Here is a 25,678-nt window from a genome sequence, read left to right as displayed (position 1 = left end):
CCAGCCTATATAGTACTTCCCACTGCTGAAACTTAAATCCATACCCCTCTTTTTGCGATGCGGGTTAGTAGGCTACTTATTAATAAGAACCCTTACTACCCTATAGGAACTGGGCCGACCACCCACTCCAGTTCAAGGAACTCCTCGCCCCGGTACAGCCTCAGGGTCTGATGGAGCCAGTCGTTGAAGCGCTGCCTGATCTCCTTCACCAGAGCTCCTCGGATGCAATTGTAGGACACCTTCGTTACTACCTGAAACAGACAACCCAGTTTAAGAATGAAGAAAAGAGCAAGAATCGGTCAAGGAAGAAACCAACTAAAATTTATTTATTTATTTATTCCAATAAAATAACACAGCATTACAGTAAAGAATTAACTTAAGAAAAAACACTAGATTGCCTATCATCCATCATATATCACAAAATCTCAGACATTCATGGCATACAGTCGACCAAGGACAAGCGAGCAGGTCACACTCAGGTGCTGCCGTCAGGAGCTCCTGCGCGACACTGTGCGCGTGCGCACCGCCGGCACCGCCAGCAGCGGACGCGGCCGCGGCCGCAGACCTATTCGTGGAACTTCTGGCACGAACAATCTCACGACTCTACCAACAAGCTCTGGACAATCCGACTCTCCGCGCAATATTTATTATTAATATCACGGGACACTTGACAGTCTTGACACCAAATTGACCTCGCCCCACCCAAAGTAAGCAAGCTTGTATTAAGCACTGTTTCCACTAATAACGTGCAAGGATGTGTTGCGAGGAATATGTTTTTCATCAACCAATAGGAACGCTTCATTTACCTCGCCTCGCTCCGCTCAGCTGTTTCCACCAGAGATGTGCTGTGCGAGGATGTGTAAATGAAGCGTTTCTATTTGTTGATGAAAAACATATACCTCGCAACACATCATCGCACATCTCTGGTGGAAACGCTGCTATATGAGTGCATACCAGGCAATGGATAAACATACTCAAGAAGAGTTTTTCCAAGGCCTCCCTTTCTCCTTACACTCGTCTCTGGCTTCTACAAGTGCGGTCTGTTTTATCGCATTTGTATACTGGCAGCTGTGGTCGTTTGATGGAGTAGATTGATACATAAACTTAAATACATATTAAACATCTAAAAACCTAGAGCAAATATTCGTTTTATTCATAAAAATATCTGCCCCTGCCGGGGATCTAGATCTAGCCCTTGATCAAGATAGAGCAAATATTGTATATGTCGCAGAGAAATGGCCAAATCAGAAATTTGACCAAATCTCTAAGGCATTATCATCAATACGGTATTTGACAACTCAGGAATTTACCATGTCTTATATGGAAATATAGATATACCTACAGACAGTGTTAAGCGAAGAGAAAACTTTAATCGGTTGAAAATTGGATTTATAGTGATTTTATGAAAAATCTATATAACTGTCTCTCTCTCTCTCTCAAACGTTTTCTGTATGCAGCAAGTATGGCGCTATTTGCGTGTGACGCCACATGCAAGTATGTCTTTCTCTGTCTAATTTTGAATTACGAACTTTTTTAACTTTGATAATGTAAACGTAGCTTTAAAAATTGTTTTCTCTATTCGATAACGGGCATTGTGAACTTTTAATTTATAAAACATATAAAAATAATCAATACCGTATTCAAAATACAAACTGAAATATTATGGATGCACAGAAAAAAGAAAAATAAGACCATCACTGGGAATCGAACCCAGTCCTCGGTAATCCGTCCGTCAACAGTTGACCATCAGTGGTGTAGCGGTATAGCACGCGGTACGGATTACCGAGGACCTGGGTTCGATTCCCAGTGATGGTCTTATTTTCTGTTTTTCTGTGCATCTATATTTTCAGTTTGTATTTTCAATTCGGTTTTACGGGATGACCGTAAAAGTAAAAATTTGGAATTGAAATAAAAAAATACAAAAAGATTCCAAAAAACCAATCTTAAATACCGTATTCATTTTATCATTTCCCAGAAAATTAGTCATTTGATCAAAACTGTTTAGTGACATGACAAAATCAGATAAAGAAGGCAACTCGTTTCTTCATTTCACTAAATATGTTTTGCGAGTGGTACGAGTTAAAGGTATACTTAAAGGTATACTTACAGGAGTAGGTCGTTCCTTGTCAGGTCGGAAGCTGTATGCTCCTGACTGCAGGGTCCGCCGCCCCTGCCCATAGAAGTGGAAGTTCTGGGACACCATGATCTTCATGCCGTCGATGTGCTGGACTGAATCCAGAAGACCTGTCTCCTTGTTCACAGTGATCTTGAGGTACTGTTAATATAAACAACAAACAGTTGGAAAACCCCCGACTTTGTCACTTCAAAGTTCAATATCTCAAAAACGGCTGAACCGATTTTGATAAAACATGTCTAAGAACCATCGCATTCAAATCAGTCCACCCGTTTAAGAGCTATGGTGCCACAGACAGACAGACACACATAGCGGTCAAACTTATAACACCCCTCTATTTGCGTCGGGGGTTAATAAATAATTTTAAGTTTAAAACATCGATTAGATCGATTTCGGAAGACATCGTGAGGAAATCTTCACATAACAGAAGCAATTCAATAGAGTGTGTGAAGTTACAAATCCGCACAGGGCCCGTGTGGGATCTACTGCCCAAGCCCTCGCTTTCTGAGAGGAGGCCTGTGCCCAAAAGTGCGACTATTCATCATATATTTTAATTTTTGTATTTCTTTTTTTTTTGTTTTATTTGTGTTTGCTGTTGTTGTTTTTTAGTTTGGTTGTATTTGTGTGTCTTTGTGAATGTGAATAAATGTCTTCTATTCTATTCTATTCTATTCTATTGGGGATCTCCAAATAACGAGCCTACCTTTTATCAAAGGACCGGCAACTCATCTGTTACTCAACTTATATTATGGGTGTCCATGGATGGCGGTGCTTGCTTTCCATCAGGTGACCCGCCTGCTCGCTTACCCCCATCATATAATTTTTATGTTAAAAAAACATTTTTAGTAAAAGCTTTTTTGCAGACTGTACTTGCATTGTCATCCAAACTGCATTTGCGTACCAAACCATTAACCGTTGAGGAGTCTCGTCCTGAAGGGACCACAACCAGATTATTGTAGTGTCACCAGATTAACATAAATATGCCAAATTTCAAGTCAATCTGACCACTGAAAGTGGGTGAAATTCAACTTGCAAGATTTGACCCGCACATACATACATACATCAAAGTCAAAGTCAAAGTCAAAGATTTATTTGTTCAAAAAGCAGGTTACATGGTTAACAGGTGTTATGCCAACATTTGAAAGTTCACCACTTTTTGCCGCTTACACGGCGTACAAATATTATAACAAGAGATTTTCATCTACATGTAGGTACCGACCTAATTTATGCTGGTTTTTTTTTTTTTTTTTTTAAGTCATCGCAAGTTAAATATAAGGTTGTCAAAAGTGTTATCTACAGTTGTGCCATTCCTGGTTTTGGAATGTGTATCCACCTCTACCCGTGTGTCGTAAAAGGTGATCAACGGACCTGATTTGAGGGTGGTCAGCGCTCTCTATTGCCAACTTCGAACTCTGGACTCCGGCTCTCCGGTGTGGAAGTCAAAGGAATACCACCACACAATTTTTCCAAGTCTTCATTGACTGACACCCATATTGTTACCATGTTTTTAATATCCCCCCTCCATTATATACCCTATGATATTGAAAATCGTCCAGCCGTTTGGGCTACAGAGAGGACCAAAGAAATATACATACATACGCTCGAAACACATAACCTTCCCTTACGCAGTCGGGTAAAAATAGATACCTCGTTTGAGATCTGCGGTATTATTTCTAGTTCGGGACTTGATTTCTGTTTCTTTACATATTCGTTTTCTTCCTGAAACAATATAAAATATAAGTTTTCGAGAATTGCTCTGAAACTTTACCAATGATCTTATTAACATATTCAGTGGTGTTGGTTTTTGGATTATAAACAGAACATTATCAATGAGTATTATTTCAATATGTATCAGTCACATAAATAACTATTATAGTTCAAAGTACATAAGCGAAACGATAAGACCACCTATTGCTTAGGTACTTTGGATACTGCTTACTATGTGTTGGTGTTTAATAAAGAGTTATTGTATTGTATTGTACATTACATACCATCTGGTCGCGAACTGGTGCAATGTAGAACGCGGTGTAACCCAAAGGTGGTATGTTCTCTGCCTCAAACACCAGCTCTTGGATAGCGTTGGAGGTACGGCCTGGTAGATTTATCACAGCTGTGGGGAGTGGTATCAACTGGTACTCCACCTCTTCATCTGAGGAATAGAACAGCCTTTAAAACTATTCTTCATCGCACTTGTTAGTAAGCATTATCCCAACATACGGGCTGACTTGGTTGCAACCCCCTAAATTAAACCCAAGGACCATTTGAGTCTAACCAGAGTAACCAGTACCAAAAAGTAAAGGAGAGTCGCTGGTCTGTTACTGGCCTTTAATGGAAGTATAAGCCCTTTTCTCGAAAGCCCTGATATCATAGTTGTCCGGAAACACTGCTGATGGAATTTGATTCCACAATTTCACTGGCCGGAAGTGCTGAATTTTTGCTTACCATTAGGATCACGGACAGTATAATGCAAAGCAATGGCGGGTAGTTTCACAAAGAAGTAGGTTTTCACGCTGAGGGGGTTGTAGACGATCAGCAACGCGCTGTCTTGAGTCTCTGCGAACTAAAAAAACAATTATATCTTACTAATATTACAAAAGCGAAAGTTTGTATGGATGGATGTTTGTTTGGATGTTTGTTACTCTTTCACGCAAAAACTACTGAACGGATTTGCATGAATTTGGCGTACATGTATTATATACCCTGGATTAATATATAGGCTACTTTTCATCCCGATATTCCCACGGGATAGGAATATAATTAAGAAATAACCACCGCTCGGCTAAGAGTCTTTAAATTTGGTATACAGGTAGCTGGACTTCTGGAATAACACACAGGCTACTTTTTATCCCGATATTCCTACAGGATAGGGATAAATTTTTTAAATTTCAACCGCGGGGTTTAGAGTCTAGAAAATTTGGACAGTTGTTCTTAACACAACCTCAACGAAGATCACGATATGAATTTTGGGATATCCCAGGGGAATTTTGTAAAATCCCGGAATTTCAATTGTAACTACCAGATCAAATAGTCCCACTGTTAGATTATCAGCAAATATTGTTCCTGATTCGTCATATTCCTTATTGCCTCATTGGTCATATTCCTAGTTTGACAAATCCCTGAATTGACACTTTTCTAACTGGTCATATTCCTAACTCGTCATATTTCTAAATCGTTATATTCGGTAAATTATTGTCTAATAATCGCAGTACAAAATATATCTATTTAGTACAATCTGTCCTAATGCTTATTAATCCTGTAAGCATATGTTCGCGATTTCATTTGACTGTCAATCAATCAATTTTTAGGAAAAATATAGCTCCATCGAAACTATGCTTGAAAATGACACTATCGGTTGGCCGTTGTACGGTAGCTCATTTGACCGTACAGTGACGACTTACGAATATGACGAATCAGGAATATGACCAGTTAGGAAAATGTCGAATTAGGAATACTCGTCGTATTCAGGAACCAATTAAAAAATGTATGAATATATCGCCAGTTAGTTTCACGTGACGTCACACCTACGTACACTTTTTACCAAGAGCTTCATCTGTATAGGCCAAAAGTGATGGTCTACGAAGAAGGTAACTCACTCGGCACTGGCTGAGGTTTAGATGATGGCAGGGGTTGAACTGCTGGTTGTTTTTGGACCTTCTGCTGCCTCCCCAGGTCGGGGTGAGGTAACTAGAACACAAAGATTATAAAAAAAAAGGTTTCTTAAAAAAAAAGTAAAAAAGGTTTATTAAAAATAAAGGTTATAAATCATTTACAGTTTCATATTTGGGATTCACAACATCAGCATTCTAAGATAACTTAAATTATTTATTGTAACATGAAATTGAAAACAAAAACATGTAAGTACTGTCTAGCGGACCCCAACTTACTGTACTTATGGTAATAGTACCCATCCGGTGGACTAAAGGAGCGTTTCCACCAGAGATGTGCAAGGATGTTTTGCGAGGAATATGTTTTTCACTAACCAATCATCCCTCGCAACACATCCTCGCACTTCTCTGGTGGAAACGCTGCTTAAGGGTTGTACTAGGCTGTGCCTATATTTTGGGACCCGATGAGCTGGACAGCAAGGATTTTTTATTTTCATAATGCTTAGCAGTTACCTAGATAACGTATATCTAACTGCTTTATTTTTCTACACAAAAAAGAATATATACTTAGCGTATTTTTGTGAGAAAATTTCAATTCCTGAGCAGAGAGTTTTGGAACTTTCTCCGCTCATACCTCAATTTTTCAGATGAACGTTTTCTGCCATACATTTTTGTTCCTTACCTCAATAAATTTGAGACTTTCTTGGAGCAGGCATCCACAGCTTCGCTGACGATCCTCACGAAGTCATTGGCCACATGCTGCTGACTGGTACCTGTCAAAGATACAGGGTATTCCTAAATGGTGAAAAAAAAAACACAATACATGTATTATTTTTTTTATATGAATATTATTCTCTTAACGTTAACTGAAATAAAAAATAACACAGTGTCTTCAGGAATACAGTATTATCCAGGCACGCAGGCAGTATTTTTAGGGTTCCGGAGCCAAAATGGCAAAAACGGAACCCTTATAGTTTCGCCATGTCTGTCTGTCTGTCCGTCCGTCCGCGACTTTGCTCAGGGACTATCAATGCTAAAAAGCTGTAATTTTGCACGGCTATATATGTCAACTATGCCGACAAAATGGTACAATAAAAAACTAGAAAAATATTTTTTTAGGGTACCTCCCATAGACGTAAAGTGGGGGTGATTTTTTTTCTCATCCAACCCTATAGTGTGGGATATCATTGGATAGGTCTTTTAAAAAGATATGTGGTGCATAGGGGAAATTCGTGTCTGTACCGTTGTCCAGCAGTGCTATAGCGGTATAGCACGTGGCACGGAATGCCGAGGACCTGGGTTCGATTCCCAGTGCTGGTCTTATTTTTCTGATTTTTCTGTGCAGCTATATTTCGGTTTGTATTTTCAATTTAGGTTTTACGGGATGACCGTAAAAGTAAACATTTTGAATTGAAATAAAAAAACAAAAAGATTCCAAAAAAACAATCTTAATTACATTCGGAGTTCCAATCAGTATGCGGGGCCGATATGGACCCAGCTAGGGGGGGTTAAGGGTTAGTGCGTTATACCAGTAATGGCGTCATGATGCATCATGAGAGCTATGGCGTGGCGCAGTAGATGCAGCTCGTAGGAGTCCCCCATGCGAGCTATGACCGTCAGTTGCTTCACCACCTGTAATGATTTGATAAGCTAAGATACATGTCATTAATGCAGGTAACCTTATCGCTAAGAAATATGAGATGTCATGGCGAGATGAGCAGGTGGTAAGGTGAGAATGACAATGTGGTGAGTTCATCATCATCATCATCCCAGCCTATATACGTCCCACTGCTGGGCACAGGCCTCCTCTCAGAACAAGAGGGCTTGGGCCATAGTTCCCACGCGGGCCCAGTGCGGATTGGGAACTTCACACACACCATTGAATTGCTTCGCAGGTTTGTGCAGGTCGTGGTAAATTTCAAATGTAATTCCGCACATGAATTTGGAAAAACTCAGAGGGTGCGAGCCGGGGTTTGAACCCACGACCCTCTGCTTGAGAGGCGATAGGTCAAACCACTAGGCCACCACGGCTACTTACTTACCTACTTATGTTTGACAGCTGAAATCTGGCCTGAGAATGCCCGAGTGAAACCCTGGTTATTTCGGAGATCTTAAAGCTCGTTACTCGGAAGTCGTACCAAGGTCTAAGCCGAAGACATCTCTAAACCTCGTTTACCAGAATGTCAGAGGTCTCAACACGAAATTACGGCAATTCAGATTAAATATCTTATCACTCGATTGCGATATTGTCCATTGTGGTGAGTTAAGAATGTGTTATGTTGCGAATGTGGTGAGATGAGAATGTGGAATGTTGAGAATGTGGTGAGTTGAGAATGTAGCGAGTTGAAAATTTGGTAACCTGTTCACGACGGCTTTGAGTATGAACATGTAACTACAGTCATTACCGTCATTAAATATGGATTACATGGTCCTAAAGCGGCGGCAAGCTTCAGTTTCAGAATAAAATGGATTTCACCAAATGAAACATGTGGAAAATGAATCATTTCGTCGCTACTTTAAAAAAAACTCGTATCTCAAAGTAGATAATTTTTCTGAGTGGACCTTATAAACATTACGTCAAGGTTCAATTTTGTTGACATATTGATTTTACATATGAGATTTTTTCAAAGTAGTGGCGATTTGTAAAAAATAATGAGCAAAATGAAAGGGTACAGTCAAGGGCAAAGATATCGACACGGCCAAAGTTACAAAAATATGTATACAGGACTTAATGCACTTAACATTAAGGCCGTGTATACATATTTTTGCAACTTTGGCCGTGTCAATATCTTTGCCCTTGACTGTACCTACCGGGGCGATTATTCGAGAGTTTCAACAGTCAAATTTTTTTGACACTTTTCTGTAAATATAACAGAATATTCTGATACAGTTTTTAGTTATCTGGTACCTAGAAATACAGGAATTCTAACAAATAATCGAAAACGACATCAAAATCTACAGCCAATTCGTAAAAAACGTGATAAGAAAAAAGTTGAGAACCCCGACTTAGTCACTACAAAGTTCAATATCTCAAAAACGGCTGAATCGATTTCAATGAAACACGTCTAAGAACCATCGCTAGAAAACCTGATTTCAAATTAAAAAAACCGCATTCAAATCGGTCCACCCGTTTAAGAGCTACAATGCCACAGACAGACACACATATCTCTCAAACACTTTTTTTTATAACCCCCGACAAAAAGAGGGGTGTTATAAGTTTGACCGCTATGTGTGTCTGTCTGTGGCACCGTAGCTCTTAAACGGGTAGACCGATTTGAATGCGGTTTTTTTAAATTGAAACCAGGTTTTCTAGCGATGGTTCTTAGACATGTTTTATCAAAATCGGTTCAGGAGTTAAAAATGAGGCGGTTGAAACGCCTGAATTATCGCTCACCGATCCATATAAATCATCATCATCATCTCAGCCGTAGGACGTCCACTGTTAGGCATAGGCGTCCCCCATAGACCTCCAGTTGCTTCGGTTGGCAGCGGCTTGCATCCACCGTAAACCTGCGGCTTTAACCAGGTCATCCGTCCATCTTGTTGGTGGACGTCCTACGCTGCGCTTGCCGATCCGCGGCCTCCACTCGAGAACTTTTCGGCCCCAACGGCCATCCGCTCTCCGTGCTATATGGCCCGCCCATTGCCATATAATCCATATAAATAAGGCTCATTTATAGAAAGTGCATACTTGGGGTAAGTGAGTCTTACAACTGACCTGAAGGTAGACATGAGCGTGCTGGGCCAAGTACTTGGTGCCAGGTCGCGAGGTGTAGAAACCCGTCCAGTATGTACTGGCGTCGCTACCGTACGGCAGATGTTCGCCCTAAGACAAAAAATCACAGAAAATGTCTCAGTTGTTTTTTTTTATATAAGAGGTGGCAAACGAGCACAACTGCCAACACGAGGGGTATCGCAGGTGCGTTGCCGGCCCATACCCTTATAGTTTCACCATGTCTGTTTGTCTGTCTGTCTGTCCGTCCGCGGCTTTGCTCAGGGACTATCAATGCTAGAAAGGTGTAATTTTTCACGGATATATATGAAAACTATGCCGACAAAATGGTACAATAAAAAATTAAAAAAATATATAGTACCTCCCATAGGCGTAAAGTGGGGGTGTTTTTTTTTCTCATCCAACCTTGTAGTGTGCGGTATTGTTGGATACCTAGGTTGGTGAAACGATTTTTCGAAAGTTTAAAGTGAAATTTTCAATAGAATCGAGCGTCCCCCCCCCCTCTCAATTCTAAAATGGTGGGTGGAAATATTTGAAAAAATTCAGGATGTTAGTAAGGATATCAAACTTACAAGGAAAACTTTAACGGTTAAATTTTCTTGAGAATTATTAGTAGTTTAAAAGTTAATAGCAGCCTAAGGTATAAAATATACCTAAACTTGGAATATTCCGTACAAAATATGAAATCCTTAGAAAAATATTACTTAATTTTTTCGTAATGGCTACGGAACCCTATTTTGGGCGTGTCCGACACGCTCTTGGCCGGTTTTTAAATATCCCTAAGTTGTACCGCTCTGGAAGCACTGTCCCAGGAAGCTGGTTACATATTTTATGATCAAAATAAATATAAAAACATATTCTGATTGAAGTCCGACTTTTCCCCACGGAAAATCATTATATAACACACAGGAATTTATTTATTATTTTTCAACACATTACAAAAAAAAATCTGATACATATTATTTATAAATTATCCAATTATTGTGAAATTATTAATTATGAAAATAGCTTTAAGTTATGTTGCAGTGACTAGTGACCTAGTACAGGGCAATGAACTAAAATAGGTAATATCTTTGCTCACCCAACACACAGACACAGACACACAAAGAACAGAACACAAAACAGACCAGGAACAGACAAAACAGGACAGAACAGGAGTAACAGGGACCAATTATAACGTTTGTTGTGGTTTATTAGTCTAACACTTGGTAGTATGGTGTACGTTTGTGTTGCTCTGAAGATGAGCTCTGTTTAAGTTCTAAACGCGTCAGTGTATTGTGGTGGTGGCGATAGATGGGTTTGTGTGATTTGTGTGTGTTCTTGCAGTGTGGAGGTGGAGGAACTGCATGAACACGCATATCTTGCATAAACTTAGCTACTTATCATAAGGTCGCGGGTGAGCAAAGAAATTATTTTAGCTCATTGATATGGACCACCGCAAAGTAACACCTGATTCACGAATCGATTGATTGATCTTCTACAGGGTTTTATGTTCGGGAAATAAATATTTTAGTTTAAGATCCTATGTAGGTCCATCAAACTGCGCGACTTTCGTGTGACCTATTTGCGGATGGCTGGACGGTAATCGATAGGGAGTGCATGAGGCTGTGCCTTACTCAACAGTCGAGTTCTATTTGTGCATAGCACAATGGCACATTTGCTTTTTTTAGCCATACTTAATCATTTTGTCGTATACTTATTACCTACTGCTGTGATCTTATAATACTTCTTATTATTATTGTTATTAGGGGACTGGTAATTTAATTTTCAATTGTCTTTTTGTATTCTATTTGAGAGAGAGAGAGAGAGAGAGAGAGAGAGAGAGAGAGAGAGAGAGAGAGAGAGAGAGATTTGTTTACACATATTCGATACACAGAAAAAACACCTTATTACGAAATAATAATTAAAAAAAACATCGAATAGTATAAATTGGGACCCACTCAGCATAATGTTGCGGCAAGCCACAGCGCTGTTTTTCAGTGGGACCCATATGTGGGGTTGGTATTTTAAATGTGGAAAAATTGTAATGACTTGGGTTTTCCCCTGTAATGTTACACTTTGTTTTTATGATTATTATTATTGAATAAATGATTGAATATTTATTATTGAGAGCAATGATTATATGATTAAATTATACACACCATCTATAAATGAACGAAAGTGTACATTGTATCAATCTTTCTTTTTGGTTACACATTTTGGGCTTCACTACTTTACAATAGGGCCCGTTTCCACCAAAAATGCGGGAGGATGTATTGAAAGGAATGTGTTTTTCATTAACCAACAGAAACGATTTATTACATCCTCGCACAGCACATCTCTGGTGGAAACAGCCGAGTGGAGCCAGCCGAGGTAAATGAAGCGTTTTGAAGCGGTTTATGAAAAGCATATTCCTCGCAACGGTTATCTATTGTTTGCCCGAAAGTTATATGCCATAATTTAATTTGCCCCAAGTGCATATGCCCGAAACTTCTTTTGCCCGAATGTTTCGTTTACTACAAAATTTATTTGACATATTATACATATGCAATACGTGTTGTTTTCCAGTAGTATTAAGTGCAATAATATTATTTAATAGAATATTCAAACGCCATACTACTCTTAAATAGTGTTTATTTTGATTATGATTGATTATAATTGATTTTTTCTATTACTAATTTATCTATTATCTTTATTATCCGGGATGCTATAAAAAATACCTAACATCGAAGGCTAAGGCGGGACCTACGCTCCGCTTCGCTACCGCCTTAGCCTTTTGAACCTAACCTATCCGAGTCGTTTCTGCTCCGAACCGTCTTGCTCGCTCGACATTGATTTGTGCGAGCGAGGGAAGCGAAGTCCGCCCGGACTGCTACCACCATCTTGCTCGCTAATCCTGCCGTGAAGCAGCAGTGCTTGCACTGTTGTGTTTCGGTGTGGAGAGTAAGACAGCCGGTGAAATTACTGGCACTTGAGGTATCCCATCTTAGGCCTCTAGGTTGGCAACGCATCTGCAATACCCCTGGTGCTGCAGGTGTTTATGGGCGGTGGTGATCTCTTACCATCAGGAGACCCACTTGCTCGTTTGCCATCCAGTCGAATAAAAAAAAAAAGAAACGACACCAAGGCGGTTCTGCACCAATATCCGCAGACCGCAGACTTCTCTTGTCTGGCCTGTGGGCGAACATGTCGCTCTCGCATCGGTCAAATCAGCCACCAAAGACGTTGTGCATAGGCAACACGCCAAAATTCGTCTGGAACAGACGCGTAGGCCTGATGATGATCTGGTGGACACGGAGCCTTTACTGCATGTCTCACTTGGGTGTATCTACTGTGGCGACACCCCTGCCACATATGGTGTGATCAGCATTTTAGCTAACCACGCAGGGCCCGCGGCCAACGGACGCCAGTCGGTACACAACCACCTTACTTGCCACACGCCTACCAACGCGCCCCGACTCCCGCCTGGTTAGCCCGCCTTCTGAACTTTTCTATAACATACATGTGTGGTATTAAAGAATATTAACTACCTACTTTGTTCATCTCAGACGACCAGATGGCCTAGTGGTTAGAGAACCTGCCTACGAAGCTTGAGGTCCCGGGTTCGATTCCCGTGTATTTAAGTATGTATCTATATCTATATAATTATATTTATCCGTTGCTTAGTACCCATAACACAAGCTTTGCTAAGCTTACTTTGGGACTAGGTCAATTGGTGTGAATTGTCCCGTGATATTTATTTATTTATCTCTTCCATCCCAGTACGCAACCCGAACTATAGACATTGCCACCAAAAGGTAGATAAACTACTTACCCTCTCAGTGTATATAGCCTTGTCCCTCCTCCCGTACAAATACAGCGCTTTCAGATAGCAGGACGGCGTCGAGTAGAATATGTTTATGTCCGACATGTTCGCGGGATGCGTGTTCACGTGGCTGTAAAGAAACGTAAAGTAATTTGAAGACCTGATAGTGGGGATTAGAGGACTTGACTATGATGGTTGAGGTCCCGGGTTCTGTTCTGAAGGAGAGCTCTCGTACCGGAACACTATTTTGTTCAGTTAATATATTGTTAAGATTGGTTTTTGGAGTATTTTTGTATTTTTCATTTCAACTCCATATTTGTTACTTTTACGGTCATCCCGTGAAAACCAACGAAAATACAAACTTAAACATGGATGCAAAGAAAAACCCAGAAAAAGAGACCAGCGCTGGGAATCGAACCCAGGTCCTCAGCATTCCGTGCTGCGTGTTATACCCCTATTTCAGCCTGCTTTTCTCATTTTTTTATGTATCATCATCATCATCATCAGCCGGAAGACGTCCACTACTGGACAAAGGCCTCCCCCTTAGAATGCCACAATGAACGACAACTTTCCACTTGCATCCACCGGTTTCCCGCTACTCTCACGATGTCGTCAGTCCACCTGGTGGGAGGCCTGACAACGCTTCGTCTTCCGGTTCATGGTCGCCACTCGAGGACTTTTCTCCCCCAACGGTCATCCGTTCTTCGAGCGATGTGGCCTGCCCATTGCCACTTCAATTTGCATATTTTTCTAGCTATGTCAGTGACTTTAGTTCTTCGACGAATTTCCGTATTCCGGATTCTATCGCGCAAAGAAACTCCAAGCATAGCTCTCTCCATAGCTCGTTGCGTGACTCTGAGCCTCTCTAAGAGGCTTTTTTATGTATAAGTTTATAATAATGAGGCGGATATACGGCGCGAGTTTTGTTTTTTGCTTCGAGAGTGATCTGTTGGCTGCAAGCGTGGCAAACACATTGTAAATGATTCCTGAGGCGTGTGTGTGTTGTGTGGACTCTTTCCCCTTGGACGATACGTTTACCAGTGCCCTTGGACCCCTATGTACGCTATATTTTCAGCCTGACGACAACCTCTGGATCTTTTGCTAAGCCCTTAGAACTCGAGGCGGTGAATGGACAGTAGCGGTAAGTTGTTTGGAGTCGTGGGAATGTACACACAGCGTTTATCGCCGATGCCTTCAACGTATAGTGCAATACTTCGGTCATTTAGCGCGTAGGAGAGCGGACAATTTGGAGAGATTAATGGTGACTGGAAAAATAGAGGGCAAAAGATCCAGAGGCCGAAATACCAAGCGATGGTGCAGACCAGATATCGGAACAACTGGCCTTAACTGTCAGCGCTGCACTGGACACGTATCTGAATATCGAAAATTGAAATATCGATTGTCAGAATATCGAACCTAACCTAACCTATTTTCGATATTTTGACCGTCGAATTTTAACTTTAGATATATTAATTTTCGATATTCAGATACGTCCCCGTCGCACTTCACCAAGCGACTGAACGCAGCCGATGGCGACAGCTGGTGGACAAAATTAAGAGTCGCGATCCTCAGCAGCGAGGGAGCGATTGAGAAGAAGATAAAAAAAAACATGATCAACTATAAGGAAAAAAAATACCTACAAGCGAGGGCGTCACCAGCTAATGGCCCAGGGGGGGGGACAAGTTGATATGGAGAATGAGAAAAGTCTTGTCTGTAAAGTCGAGAGGACGTGAAGCTTTTCATTTGTAGGACGAGCCTTCCATCTACGGCGATTGTAATAACTTTGGTTTGGTTAGGTTAGGTTAGGCAACTTTTTTAGAATCTCTAGGGGGGCAGTTGCCCCTCCCTGTAGGCTTGAGTCGGTCCTGAACTAAGAACTAAAAAGAATGAATTCCCATCGCGGACCGAAAAGAACTAGTTCCTCGTAAACGATCTTAATCGGTCTCGGTCCGCGCTCCTTTGGCTCCGGAGCTAAAACGGAGCGGGAGCTGGGAGTGAGCGAGTGAACGAGGAAACGAATAGGTAAAGAGCGGAGCGGACGGCATGGCGCGGTGCTCGGTCGATGTGAACGAGACAAATAGTATTATTTCAAAGCGTATCCTGCTCAAGTGCGAGAGAGACGCATTTATTTTACATTTTTACATTGTCCGCTTGTTTGATGATACCAAAGAACAATACTTAGAAACCCGAATAAACGAAACTAAACACTACGACAACAAATAAATATTAGATTTTTTTATCTGATTACAACGTAATATTTTTATTATACTCCTTATTTTTTAACATTCAGATCTTTAGCTCCCAGTTCAGTTCATGACCGATTCGAGTCTAAACTCGCTCCCTTCCCTTTCCCTGATGCGGTCGGAGCCGCTCGGAGCTAAAGGAACTAAAAGACCGAACTAGTTCATTTGACCGATTGACCGAGATCGGAGCGCTCCCTTTAAAGACCGAGCGGGCGCAACTCTACCTCCCTGCCCCCCCTTGGCGACGCCCTTGAATACCTACTTGATAAGTTTGTCCATGTTCATGAACCAGTTAGCAGCGCTCTGATAGGTGAAGTCTCCTCCCATGGTCACCATGATGTTGTCGTGTTCGTAGTATTTCGCTTGTCGCTCGATTTGGGATATAAAGTCGTTCACCTGTGGGAAAAGATGTAACAGATTGCCTGTACAGAATGGTCTATAGTGGCTTCCCACAAGTCTATGGGTGCCCATGAAGATAACGTGGAGGGAGGAAGGTCGTATCGAGCGATTATCTAATATAATTCATATAGAACTTTAAAGTGCAAATTTTCTTTTAAATCGAGCGTCCCCCCCTCTAAAATTTAAACCGGTGGGTGGAAAATTTTAAAAAAATCCAGGATGGTAGTAAGTATATCAAACTTTCGATGAAAACTATAGCGGCTTAGTTTGCTTGAGAATTATTAGTAGTTTATGAGTAAATAGCAGCCTAAGGTATAAAATATACCTAAACTTGGAAGATTCCGTATAAAATACGAATTCCTTAGAAAAATATTACTTATTTTTTTCGTAATGACTACGGAACTCTATTTTGGGCGTGTCCGAAACGCTCTTGGCCGGTTTTTTTTAATTTACAAACATTTTTATCCTTTTTATTATTTTCGGTTTATACTTTTTTTTGGTGGCAACAAAGATTACATGTACAGTCAGTAAAAAAAGATCGAATTGAAAATATTTTTATATTGTTAGGTTATTTTAACACCCGTATTATATCAGTTGCTTTTTAAGAGATGGCGGCGTGCAGCTGGGAAAAATCCATTATGGACGACTGGGAAGATAGGGCTCAGGCTGGGCCGGACTCTCACCCGCTGTGCGTCCCCAACTCCCATAGGAGCTTACGGGGAGGAGAGGGTTGGAACGGCTACATAACTACCCACAGTCTTGCTTCAGCCATTTGCTGGAAAGGCGGGGGATGGAGTCAATCTTTAGGCACACTAAGGGGCTGTCATAGTGTCTTACCCGTTTCTCGGCATTGTACACCCGGTTGTCAGGATCGTCGACAATGGGTTCCTCGCTGCAGAGGAAGTCGAAGCAAAACCCGTCAGGAGCGTTGTACAGGTTATACAGCGTGTGCGTCATAATGTCTGACATTTTGCCTGGAAAGAACATAGAGCTACAGAAACTGTATTCAGTATTTATTTCTTTAATAACTTACATTGTGTCGGACAATATATATATAAATTGAAAATACAAACTGAAATATAGATGCACAGAAAAACAGAAAAATAAGACCATCACTGGGAATCGAACCCAGGTCCTCGGTATTCCGTACCGCGTGCTATACCGCTACACCACTGATGGTCAACGGTTACCACACAATTTCCCTATGCATCTCATATCTCAGCTTGTGTTTCTTACTTAGTCACTTAAGCAGCGACGCTTATATACGCATCTATATTTCAGTTTGTATTTTCAATTTCGGTTTTATGGATTGACCGTAAAGTAAAATTTGAATTGAATAAAAAATATGAAATGATTCCAAAAAACCAATCTTAATATATATATGTATATCTATAAACATGACATGTTTACTTAATTTATCATTAATTATTATTACCTATGAATGCTTACATTATTTATAGACTTAAGGTCTTTTGGTAGGCTATTGTACAAATTTATAGTTTGGGTTTCTTGTGCTATGTTGAACTACTCTGAGGGTGAGGGTCTAACTGCACTACCAATATTTAGGCCTATGCGGTGCTCTATATTCTTTTGCCGAAATATTATTCCCAAAAGTTTCGTTGCCAATTTGTTTAATTAATTCCCTAACTCACGGTTTTCTCTGTAACCATTTTTTTAGGGTTCCGGAGCCAAAATGGCAAAACGGAACCCTTATAGTTTCGCCATGCCTGTCTGTCTGTCCTGTCCGTCCGTCCGCGGCTTTGCTCAGGGGCTATCAACGGATATAAATGGTACAATAAAAAACGAAAAAAAAATTGTTTAGGATAACTCCCATAGACGTAAAGTGGAGGTGATTTTTTTTTCTCATCCAACCCTATAGTGTGGGGTATCGTTGGATAGGTCTTTTAAAATATTAGGGGTTCGTGAAAACGATTTTTCGAGTCCTTGATCTTTTTGCAAAATATTCAACTTTAAAGTGCATATTTTCATTAAAATCGAGCGTCCCCCCCCTCTAAAATCTAAACCGGTGGGTGGAAAATTTGAAAAAATTCAGGATGGTAGTAAGTATATCAAACTTTCAAGAAAAACTATAACGGCTAATTTTGCTTGAGAAATATTAGTAGTTTTACTCTTAAATAGCAGCCTAAGGTATAAAATAAACCTAAACTTGGAAGATTCCGTATACGAAATTGTTAGAAAAATATTACTTAATTTTTCGTAATGGCTACGGAACCCTATTTTGGGCGTGTCCGACACGCTCTTGGCCGTTTTTTTTTCAGAACTTTCAGAAAACAAATCTAACCTAATTTACTGTGTTCTTTAAAACCATAAGAAATAACTATTGTATTTTTTTTGGTTTCGGACAAAATTGAGTGAGAATTGGAAAATAAAACAGTTTGGCAAATGAAACATTTTAGATATATATATTTTTGCAAAAATGCAAAGTACTGCGCACGACGTCTTTTGTGGCTGACTAGACATTGGTCTATGATGTCAGTCATATCAAGTCATAAGAGAGTTGTTCATCCACTGGCCTGACAAGAGAAGTTAGCGAAGGCTGGTGCAGAACCGTTGACGTCGTTTCTGTCTCTTGTCAGCAAGTCGAATTTCGTGTCGTGCGATCCTTCTGACACTTATACTATTTAATACGAGAGCGAGAGGGACGGTACGATACGAACTTCGAGTTTCAAGTTTCGTAGTACCCCTGCAGGCTTCATCGCAACACTTGCGACCCTCATATACACGTAGAGCTGCAGAAGCTACTATTCTCGCAGTATAAGGGGAAGCTAGCACAAGAGGCATTTCATTTTTAGAGTTCAAAAATGTAGAGTTTTGCTACCTCCTCGTGTTTCTATAAAAAAGTGACTTGACAAACACACAGAAGACGAACAACAAAATCCTACATTAAATACATACCAAGAATATCGCTCCCTCTCCACATAAACTCCATTCTGTCCTCTTCTAACATGGCTTCTCTCTCTTTATGATCTACTCGACCTGTGAACAAAATATACACCGTTTTTAATCTCCGTCAACTATAAGCCAAGATTTTTTCAAATGATTTAAAAAAAGGAGGGTTGGTAAATCGGGTCTTATGATCATTAAGGACAAGCGATATGTCACTGGATAGGTTATTCTAAATTTTAAACTATGGCCGGTAGTCCCAAATCCTTATGTAAAAAAGTTATAGTCGCATAAAAGTCGTGCGAGCTAAAACGTGACTACATAAGTTTTCCTCGGTTCTAAGTTCCTGTGTCGCACGCAAATCATAAGGTTATTTGTAATTGTTGACGATTTTGTGTCATGATAAATTCGTTTTTTTTTTTGTTTCATTTATTATTTTTTACACAGAGTGTTAACGATTCTCGCCATACAAACAATTGGATCTAATAAAAATCCTTCCAGTGGTATAACTATATTCGCTTATTGGTTTCCAGGCCGGTGTCGAAACACACATATCTGCTCACCCTTCTGTTGCTAAGACATTATTTTAGCAAATATTGGTACCGATAAATAACCCGTCGTAACCCATCTGTGCCAGCAAAGACGCGTGTTCCCTTGTGTGTCCGTAAGAGTCAATCTGCCAAGCTGCTTTCGGCTTGCCGCAAGGTCCTAGGGTATCGTTCATTTTTCTGCAATAAAAAAAACATTTCTAAAGTTCATCATCATCATCAGCCTACAGCAGTCCACTGCTGGACATAGGCCTCTTCCATGGCGCGCCACAACACTCTGTCTTCAGCCCCTCGCATCCATCCGCCGCCAGCGATCCTCTTAAGGTCATCCGTCCACCGTGCCTCACAAAACCTCACGCCTCACGTGCTTTCTAAAGTTACTATGTAGTAAAATTTCAATAAATAAATACTCATTTTAGTGGATGTAGAAAGACTTTCCCTATTTATAAGTGAATTTAGGAATGCATTGAAAATATGGAAAAACTGATGACAGTCCATTTATTTATTTACAAATTATTCAGAAACTACATTTAGATCAGTCTGTCTATCTAATACGGGAACACCCAAATACTCCGAATTATTTTATTCCGAATTCGCTAATTCCTATTTGCAAAACTCCGATTTTCACAATCCCTAATATAAATCCGATTACTTAAAAATACGAAATTTATTTTTACGAATTTCAAAATATCGATTTTTTTAATATCCGATTCTTATAACTCCGAAGAATGAAAAACACGAAATGTTATTGGACCGAAGTACAGTATTCCGATTATCAATTTCCCGAAATTACATTGTTAATTCGGAAATATGACATTTGGCAAACTAAACTTCGTGGTTTTAATACTCGGAATCTTGAATCTCGAATCTCGAATTAATATTAATCAATCACCTTAATACTAGATGCCGTTAGTGCCTCATCCCCCAACGTTATCTCAGCCCCCAACGTTACCGTGCTTTAATTTCACGCTGTTCATCCACTCGATACTAGATGTCGCTCACGAGCGCTCACTAGCGCCATCTAGTGTCAAATAGCCAATTCTTTACCTCAGCCCCCAAGTATATTGATCCAATAGCATCAGATAGTCGGCGGTAGCCTCATCGTTTTGCACCCAGCCACCGCCCGCGAATTCTATCCTTCCCTCCTGCACCAAGGATCGGAAGGTGGCGCGCGTCGCTGGGCGCTGCTCCTTCCACCAGCGCCAGAAATAGCCAGCTTCGGAGAAGGTGAATCTGATGACGAGAGCGTCGTAACAATCAATCCGGAATAGAATCCATACTAATATTAGAAATACGGAAGTGGTGTGTTTGTATGTTTGTCCGTCTTTCACGTCGAAACGGAGCGACGGATCGACGTGATTTTTGGCATTGAGATAGTTTATGGGCCAGAGAGTGACATAGGCTACTTTTTGTCCCGGAAAAATGTACAGTTACCGAGGGAACAGCGCGCGATAACCGAATTCTACGTGGGCGAAGCCGCGAGCAAAAGCTAGAAGTTGATATGATTAATTAGTGATTTCATGGTGTAAAATCATCATCATCATCATCATCATTCCAGCCTATATACGTCCCACTGCAGGGCAGAGCCTCCTCTCAGAACAAAGAGGCTTGGGCCCATAAGTTCCCACGCGGCCAGTGCGGACTTGGGAGCTTCCAACACGCACCATTGAAATTGCTTCCCGCAGGTTTGTGCAGGTTTCCTCACGATGTTTTCGTTCACCGCAAAGCTCGTGGTAAATTTCAAATGTAATTCCGCACATGAATTTCGAAAAACTCAAGAGGTGCGAGCCGGATGTAAATATAGAAAAAATAAATCCAAAACTTGATTGCTATTAACAAAAAAACTTAAATAACAACTAAAAAGGGAAAACAAGTCTAGTGGTCTACATAACAGTCGGTCTACATTCAAAATTATAATTAAAGTATGCGTTACGAGGAATATTTGTTATGAACCAATAGGAACGCTGCATTTGTCTATCCTCGCTCCGAGCAGCTTTAGTGGAAACAGTATGAATGAATGAATGAAAAAGTATTTATTTGACATTATTTTTTACATAGGTTTTTTGCACATAGCCCTGCAAAACTGTTTACACAGTTTGTCTGCAGGATACAGTCTCTATAAATATAAAATAATGTATGTATAATTTATTCTTACCATAAACTATTATAATTATTGTTACAACTATGTCTTTGGAAGAGTTCTACTAAATACTTTTAGAGGTAATTTTAATTTTTTATCAGTTTCTAGGCGGATGTTATCAGGTAAGCTGTTAAACAAATACGGTAGTCTTTTGTTTAATGTTCTATCACCGAAGTAGTTGGTCACTCGGGGCACTTCATATTTACCTGAGGACACCGACCTAGTATTATGACTATGGTTGATTAATACTAAACTACGCTCCAGATTGCTATGATTATTTATGGCTACTAGGTATTTATGTTTTAGTCGATATAGCAGTAATAGTAATAGTACTTGTTTTTGCTATTTTTAACCCCCGACGCAAAAAGAGGGGTGTTATAAGTTTGACCGCTACGTGTGTCTGTGTGAGTGTCTGCCTGTGTCTCTGTCTGTGGCATCGTAGCTCTTAAACGGGTGGACCCGTTTTTTTTTTAGTTTGTATGTTTGAGACAGTCGGTTTTTTTACATCCATTTGAATGTCTTCCAATCAATGATGATGAGATATATTGGTTGAAGCTACAATACTTACTTCCTTCGTTTGTCATGCAGCAGTTCGGAGAGCACAGAATGAAAGATGAGTTGAACATTTGCGGTACTGATGGTCGTTTTGGCTGAAAATTAATAGTATAGTTGAAATTTTATAAGCTGGGCGTGTAGGACTTCAGAACTCATCTGGTAAAGATAACATTGTTCTCGTTTGGTGAAGCGTACCGCTAATAACAAATCAGAACAATATTCTATAAGTTACAAGGTCGAAATTGCAAAAGCTTAACTCATTAAGAAAGGCCTTCAACAGTTCAAAACCCCCAACTTATAAAATTTTAACTATAAATACTGTACATGTTTTTTATTGTATGTTTATTTTATGTGTATACATGTTTGTTAAAAGATAAAAAAGAGAAAATAATAAACAAATAAATATATCACGGAAAACTTGACGCAAAAAAGTTAATGCTGAATGGAATCAAAAATTGAAAAATGGTGGACTTACAGCCAAAGTAGTATTCGTCGAAAGTCTTGACCCAGCCTGCATCCATGTGGGAGTGCGGGATAAGGTGCACATTTAGGGCTCCATCTCGTGTTTGGGGACATTGCTGGACAAACAAATACAGATAAACTAAACAATGACTAACATTTGTTTCAGGACATACATTTCAGGACATTTCGGAAAAAATATAGTTTTTCTTTTACAAATATAACATTTTACTCGCAAATGTGATGAAAATCATTGTATGTCGCACGGGCGGTACTGGAATTACGAATATCGACTCATTAAATCCAATATACTCGTTCGTAATTCCTTATTTACCGCCTTTAAGACACAATGTACTAATATCCGTAATGTGAATCCTGGTCACATCACCAACTGTAACGTCTCCTTAGGGGGCGTCCATAAATTACGTGAGACATTTTTTAGGATTTTTTGACTCCCCCGCCCTCCTTGGTGAGATTTCGTAAGATTTTCCTTAACTCCCTCCCCCCTCCCAAATCTCACGTGAGATTTTTTGAAATGTGTTTTGGCTGTAAACCCGTTGGATTTAAAAAAGAAAAATACAAAAAAAAACATTTGTTCTATTAATTTTATTTACGACTACCAAAGACTATATTTGTGATTAAAGAATATTGCCGTAGTTTAAAATCACTGTGATAAAAATAAACAATAAATATTTCAACTTAAATTAATAAACTTTACTTTGACGCAATTTTACACGGTTTTCTGTTGAAAAAAAATTACGTGATATTTGTTAAATCCCCCCCCTCTCCCCCAAGTGAGATTTGGAAAGATTTTACTTGACCCCCTCCCCCCCTTAAAGACCTCACGTAATTAATGGACGCCCCCTTACCTTATAACCACACTCAATTTTCTTCACGGACAAAAAGTGGCATCCTTTTATAAAAACAATTAATAAAGTCCATAATGTCTTATACATCTTACAATAAAAGTAAACATAAAATAATAGTATAATTAAAATTAAACTGTGTGGTTATTAAATAACTGTTGATTGTCGGAGTCTTGGTAAGTTCGTGAAATGAACTGCGAAGTGATCGCGGAACGTAATTTGAGTTTGTTTGAAATAAAGACGCGTTCATACTGAAACGTTAAGATACTTCTCCTAAATAAATAAAAAATAAAAAAAAAAAAAAAAAAAAAATAAATAATTAAATGTTTATTTAAATTCAATTCAATTATGTTAAATTAAATGTCATTAAATATCTTATAAATTCACTTTAAATTAAATCAAAAATTTAGAAACCTATACGTTATTTCCAGTTGTCCTAGAAATTTGAAATTTGGTATGAAGATAGCGCAAATATTAAGAATAGTCTGAGAAACTAAATAAAAATAAAAATTGTGTAAACCTTGTGCAAGGTCCGCCTGGATTGCTACCACCATCATGCTCGCTAGTCCTGCCGTGAAGCAGCAGTGCTTGCACTGTTGTGTTTCGGCGTGGAGAGTAAGACAGCCGGTGAAATTACTGGCACTTGAGGTATTCTATCTTAGGCCTCTAGGTTGGCAACGCATCTGCAATACCCCTGGTGTTGCAAATGTTTATGGGCGGTGGTGATCTCTTACCATCAGGAGACCCACTTGCTCGTTTGCCATCCAGTCAAATAAAAAAAATAACACAATGATCTCAAATTGCGTACATTTGGTTTAGAAGAGGGGCTTTGCTAGCATTGGATATTCAAGCTCCAGGGAGTTTTTTGGGCAGCCGGCTTTTTTAGCCGGTGAGAGTACACACACACACACATACACACACATATATACACATATTACAAACGTTTGCTTTTACTTTTTTTCCGGTTGTTTTTATGTCAATTTTGTATTTTTTATTTCTTTTTCTGCATGTTATTGTTTAATTCTTAAGTTTTACAAGTCTGTTAATCGCACTCGCAGACGCCCAAGATACAAGCTCAGCCTAGTACGGAGTCTGACAGATATGTTCTGTATTGTATCAAATATGTTCCTGTTAATAAAAATATTTGTATTTGAGTCCGGCACTGTCTGAGACCTCCCATCTCAGTCCATAATAGATTTACCCGACTGTACGCCGCCATCTCCTACCATCTCAGTCTATATATGTCCCACTGCTGGGCACAGGCCTCCTCTCAGAACAAGAGGGCTTGGGCCATAGTTCCCACGCGGGCCCAGTGCGGATTGGGAACTTCACACGCACCATTGAATTGCTTCGCAGGTTTGTGCAGGTTTCCTCACGATTTTTTCCTTCACCGCAAAGCTCCTGGTAAACTTCAAATGTAATTCCGCACATGAATTTCGAAAAACTCAGAGGTGCGAGCCGGGGTTTGAACCCACGACCCTCTGCTTGAGAGGCGATAGGTCAAACCACTAGGCCACCACGGCTTTATTATCACACCGGCTTAGGCTTTATTATCTCCTATAAAGCACCTCAAATATGTTTTTAAACTGAAATCTAGTAAACAAATGCGTGGACCCAGTATCTTTGGCCCTTAGGGGATTCGACCCCCAAAAAAAGCCTAAGCCGATGTGAAGGCATCTTAACAAAGTCAGTGTGAACCGACGTCGCACGGGTTCATATACAGTGTAAACAATGAGTCAAGTTAACTTAAAACATTCAACAAACCATCGGAATTACCTGGTACAGTCAGCTTGAGATATACCGAAGCGTTAGGGTCGGATTTTTTTGGGTTGAGTTTTCTTATGGGCAAAGGACAGGTCTTTGCTTTTGTTTACTTGTAGTCAAAATACCTCAAACGGGACTTATCACGCTAAAGTCACATTACAGTGGCCGTGGTCACGAGTAGACTGAAGTGTGGGGTGTCAATTCTGCTTAGTTTTTAACCGCTGACGCAAAGGTAGGGGTTTTATAAGTTTGACCGCTATGTGTGTCTGTGGTACCGTAGCTCTTAAAGGGGTGGACCGATTTGAATGAGTTTTGTTTTTATTTGAAAGCAGGTTTTCTAGGGATGGTTCTGAGACATGTTTTATCAAAATCGGTTCAGCCGTCTTTGAAATATTGACCTTTGAAGTGAAAAAGCCGGAGGTTTTCCAACTTTTTGTTGATTAGGTTATTTATTTGTTTTTTAACCCCCACGCAAAAAGAGGGGTGTTATAAGTTTGACCGCTATGTGTGTCTGTCTGTGGCACTGTAGCTTTTAAACGGGTGA

The 25,678-nt window shown here is 39.9% G+C and overlaps 1 protein-coding gene across 1 annotated transcript in view; it reads right to left on the bottom strand.

Annotated features, from left to right (window-relative positions):
* Positions 1–23,533, bottom strand: part of LOC141443767 (lysosomal alpha-mannosidase-like) — a 72,661-nt gene extending 49,128 nt beyond the window's left edge. Inside the window, exons 1-18 of the mRNA XM_074109115.1 lie at positions 23,374–23,533; positions 22,521–22,623; positions 22,059–22,140; positions 20,398–20,583; positions 19,406–19,530; positions 18,815–18,895; positions 16,736–16,872; positions 15,762–15,895; positions 13,266–13,386; positions 9,458–9,565; positions 7,269–7,371; positions 6,422–6,512; positions 5,728–5,818; positions 4,577–4,694; positions 4,126–4,283; positions 3,782–3,853; positions 2,108–2,275; positions 100–251 (exon numbers count right to left, since the gene is read on the bottom strand). Of these exons, the coding sequence (XP_073965216.1) occupies positions 100–251; positions 2,108–2,275; positions 3,782–3,853; positions 4,126–4,283; positions 4,577–4,694; positions 5,728–5,818; positions 6,422–6,512; positions 7,269–7,371; positions 9,458–9,565; positions 13,266–13,386; positions 15,762–15,895; positions 16,736–16,872; positions 18,815–18,895; positions 19,406–19,530; positions 20,398–20,583; positions 22,059–22,140; positions 22,521–22,623; positions 23,374–23,460 (2,117 nt within the window). The 5' untranslated portion in view covers positions 23,461–23,533. The remainder of the gene's footprint in view (positions 1–99; positions 252–2,107; positions 2,276–3,781; positions 3,854–4,125; positions 4,284–4,576; positions 4,695–5,727; positions 5,819–6,421; positions 6,513–7,268; positions 7,372–9,457; positions 9,566–13,265; positions 13,387–15,761; positions 15,896–16,735; positions 16,873–18,814; positions 18,896–19,405; positions 19,531–20,397; positions 20,584–22,058; positions 22,141–22,520; positions 22,624–23,373) is intronic.
* Positions 23,534–25,678: the final 2,145 nt, after the last annotated feature.

The sequence above is a fragment of the Choristoneura fumiferana genome, chromosome 28 (genome assembly GCF_025370935.1).
Source record: "Choristoneura fumiferana chromosome 28, NRCan_CFum_1, whole genome shotgun sequence".
Taxonomy (NCBI): domain Eukaryota; kingdom Metazoa; phylum Arthropoda; class Insecta; order Lepidoptera; family Tortricidae; genus Choristoneura; species Choristoneura fumiferana.
This window is presented reverse-complemented; position numbering and strand designations above follow the sequence as displayed.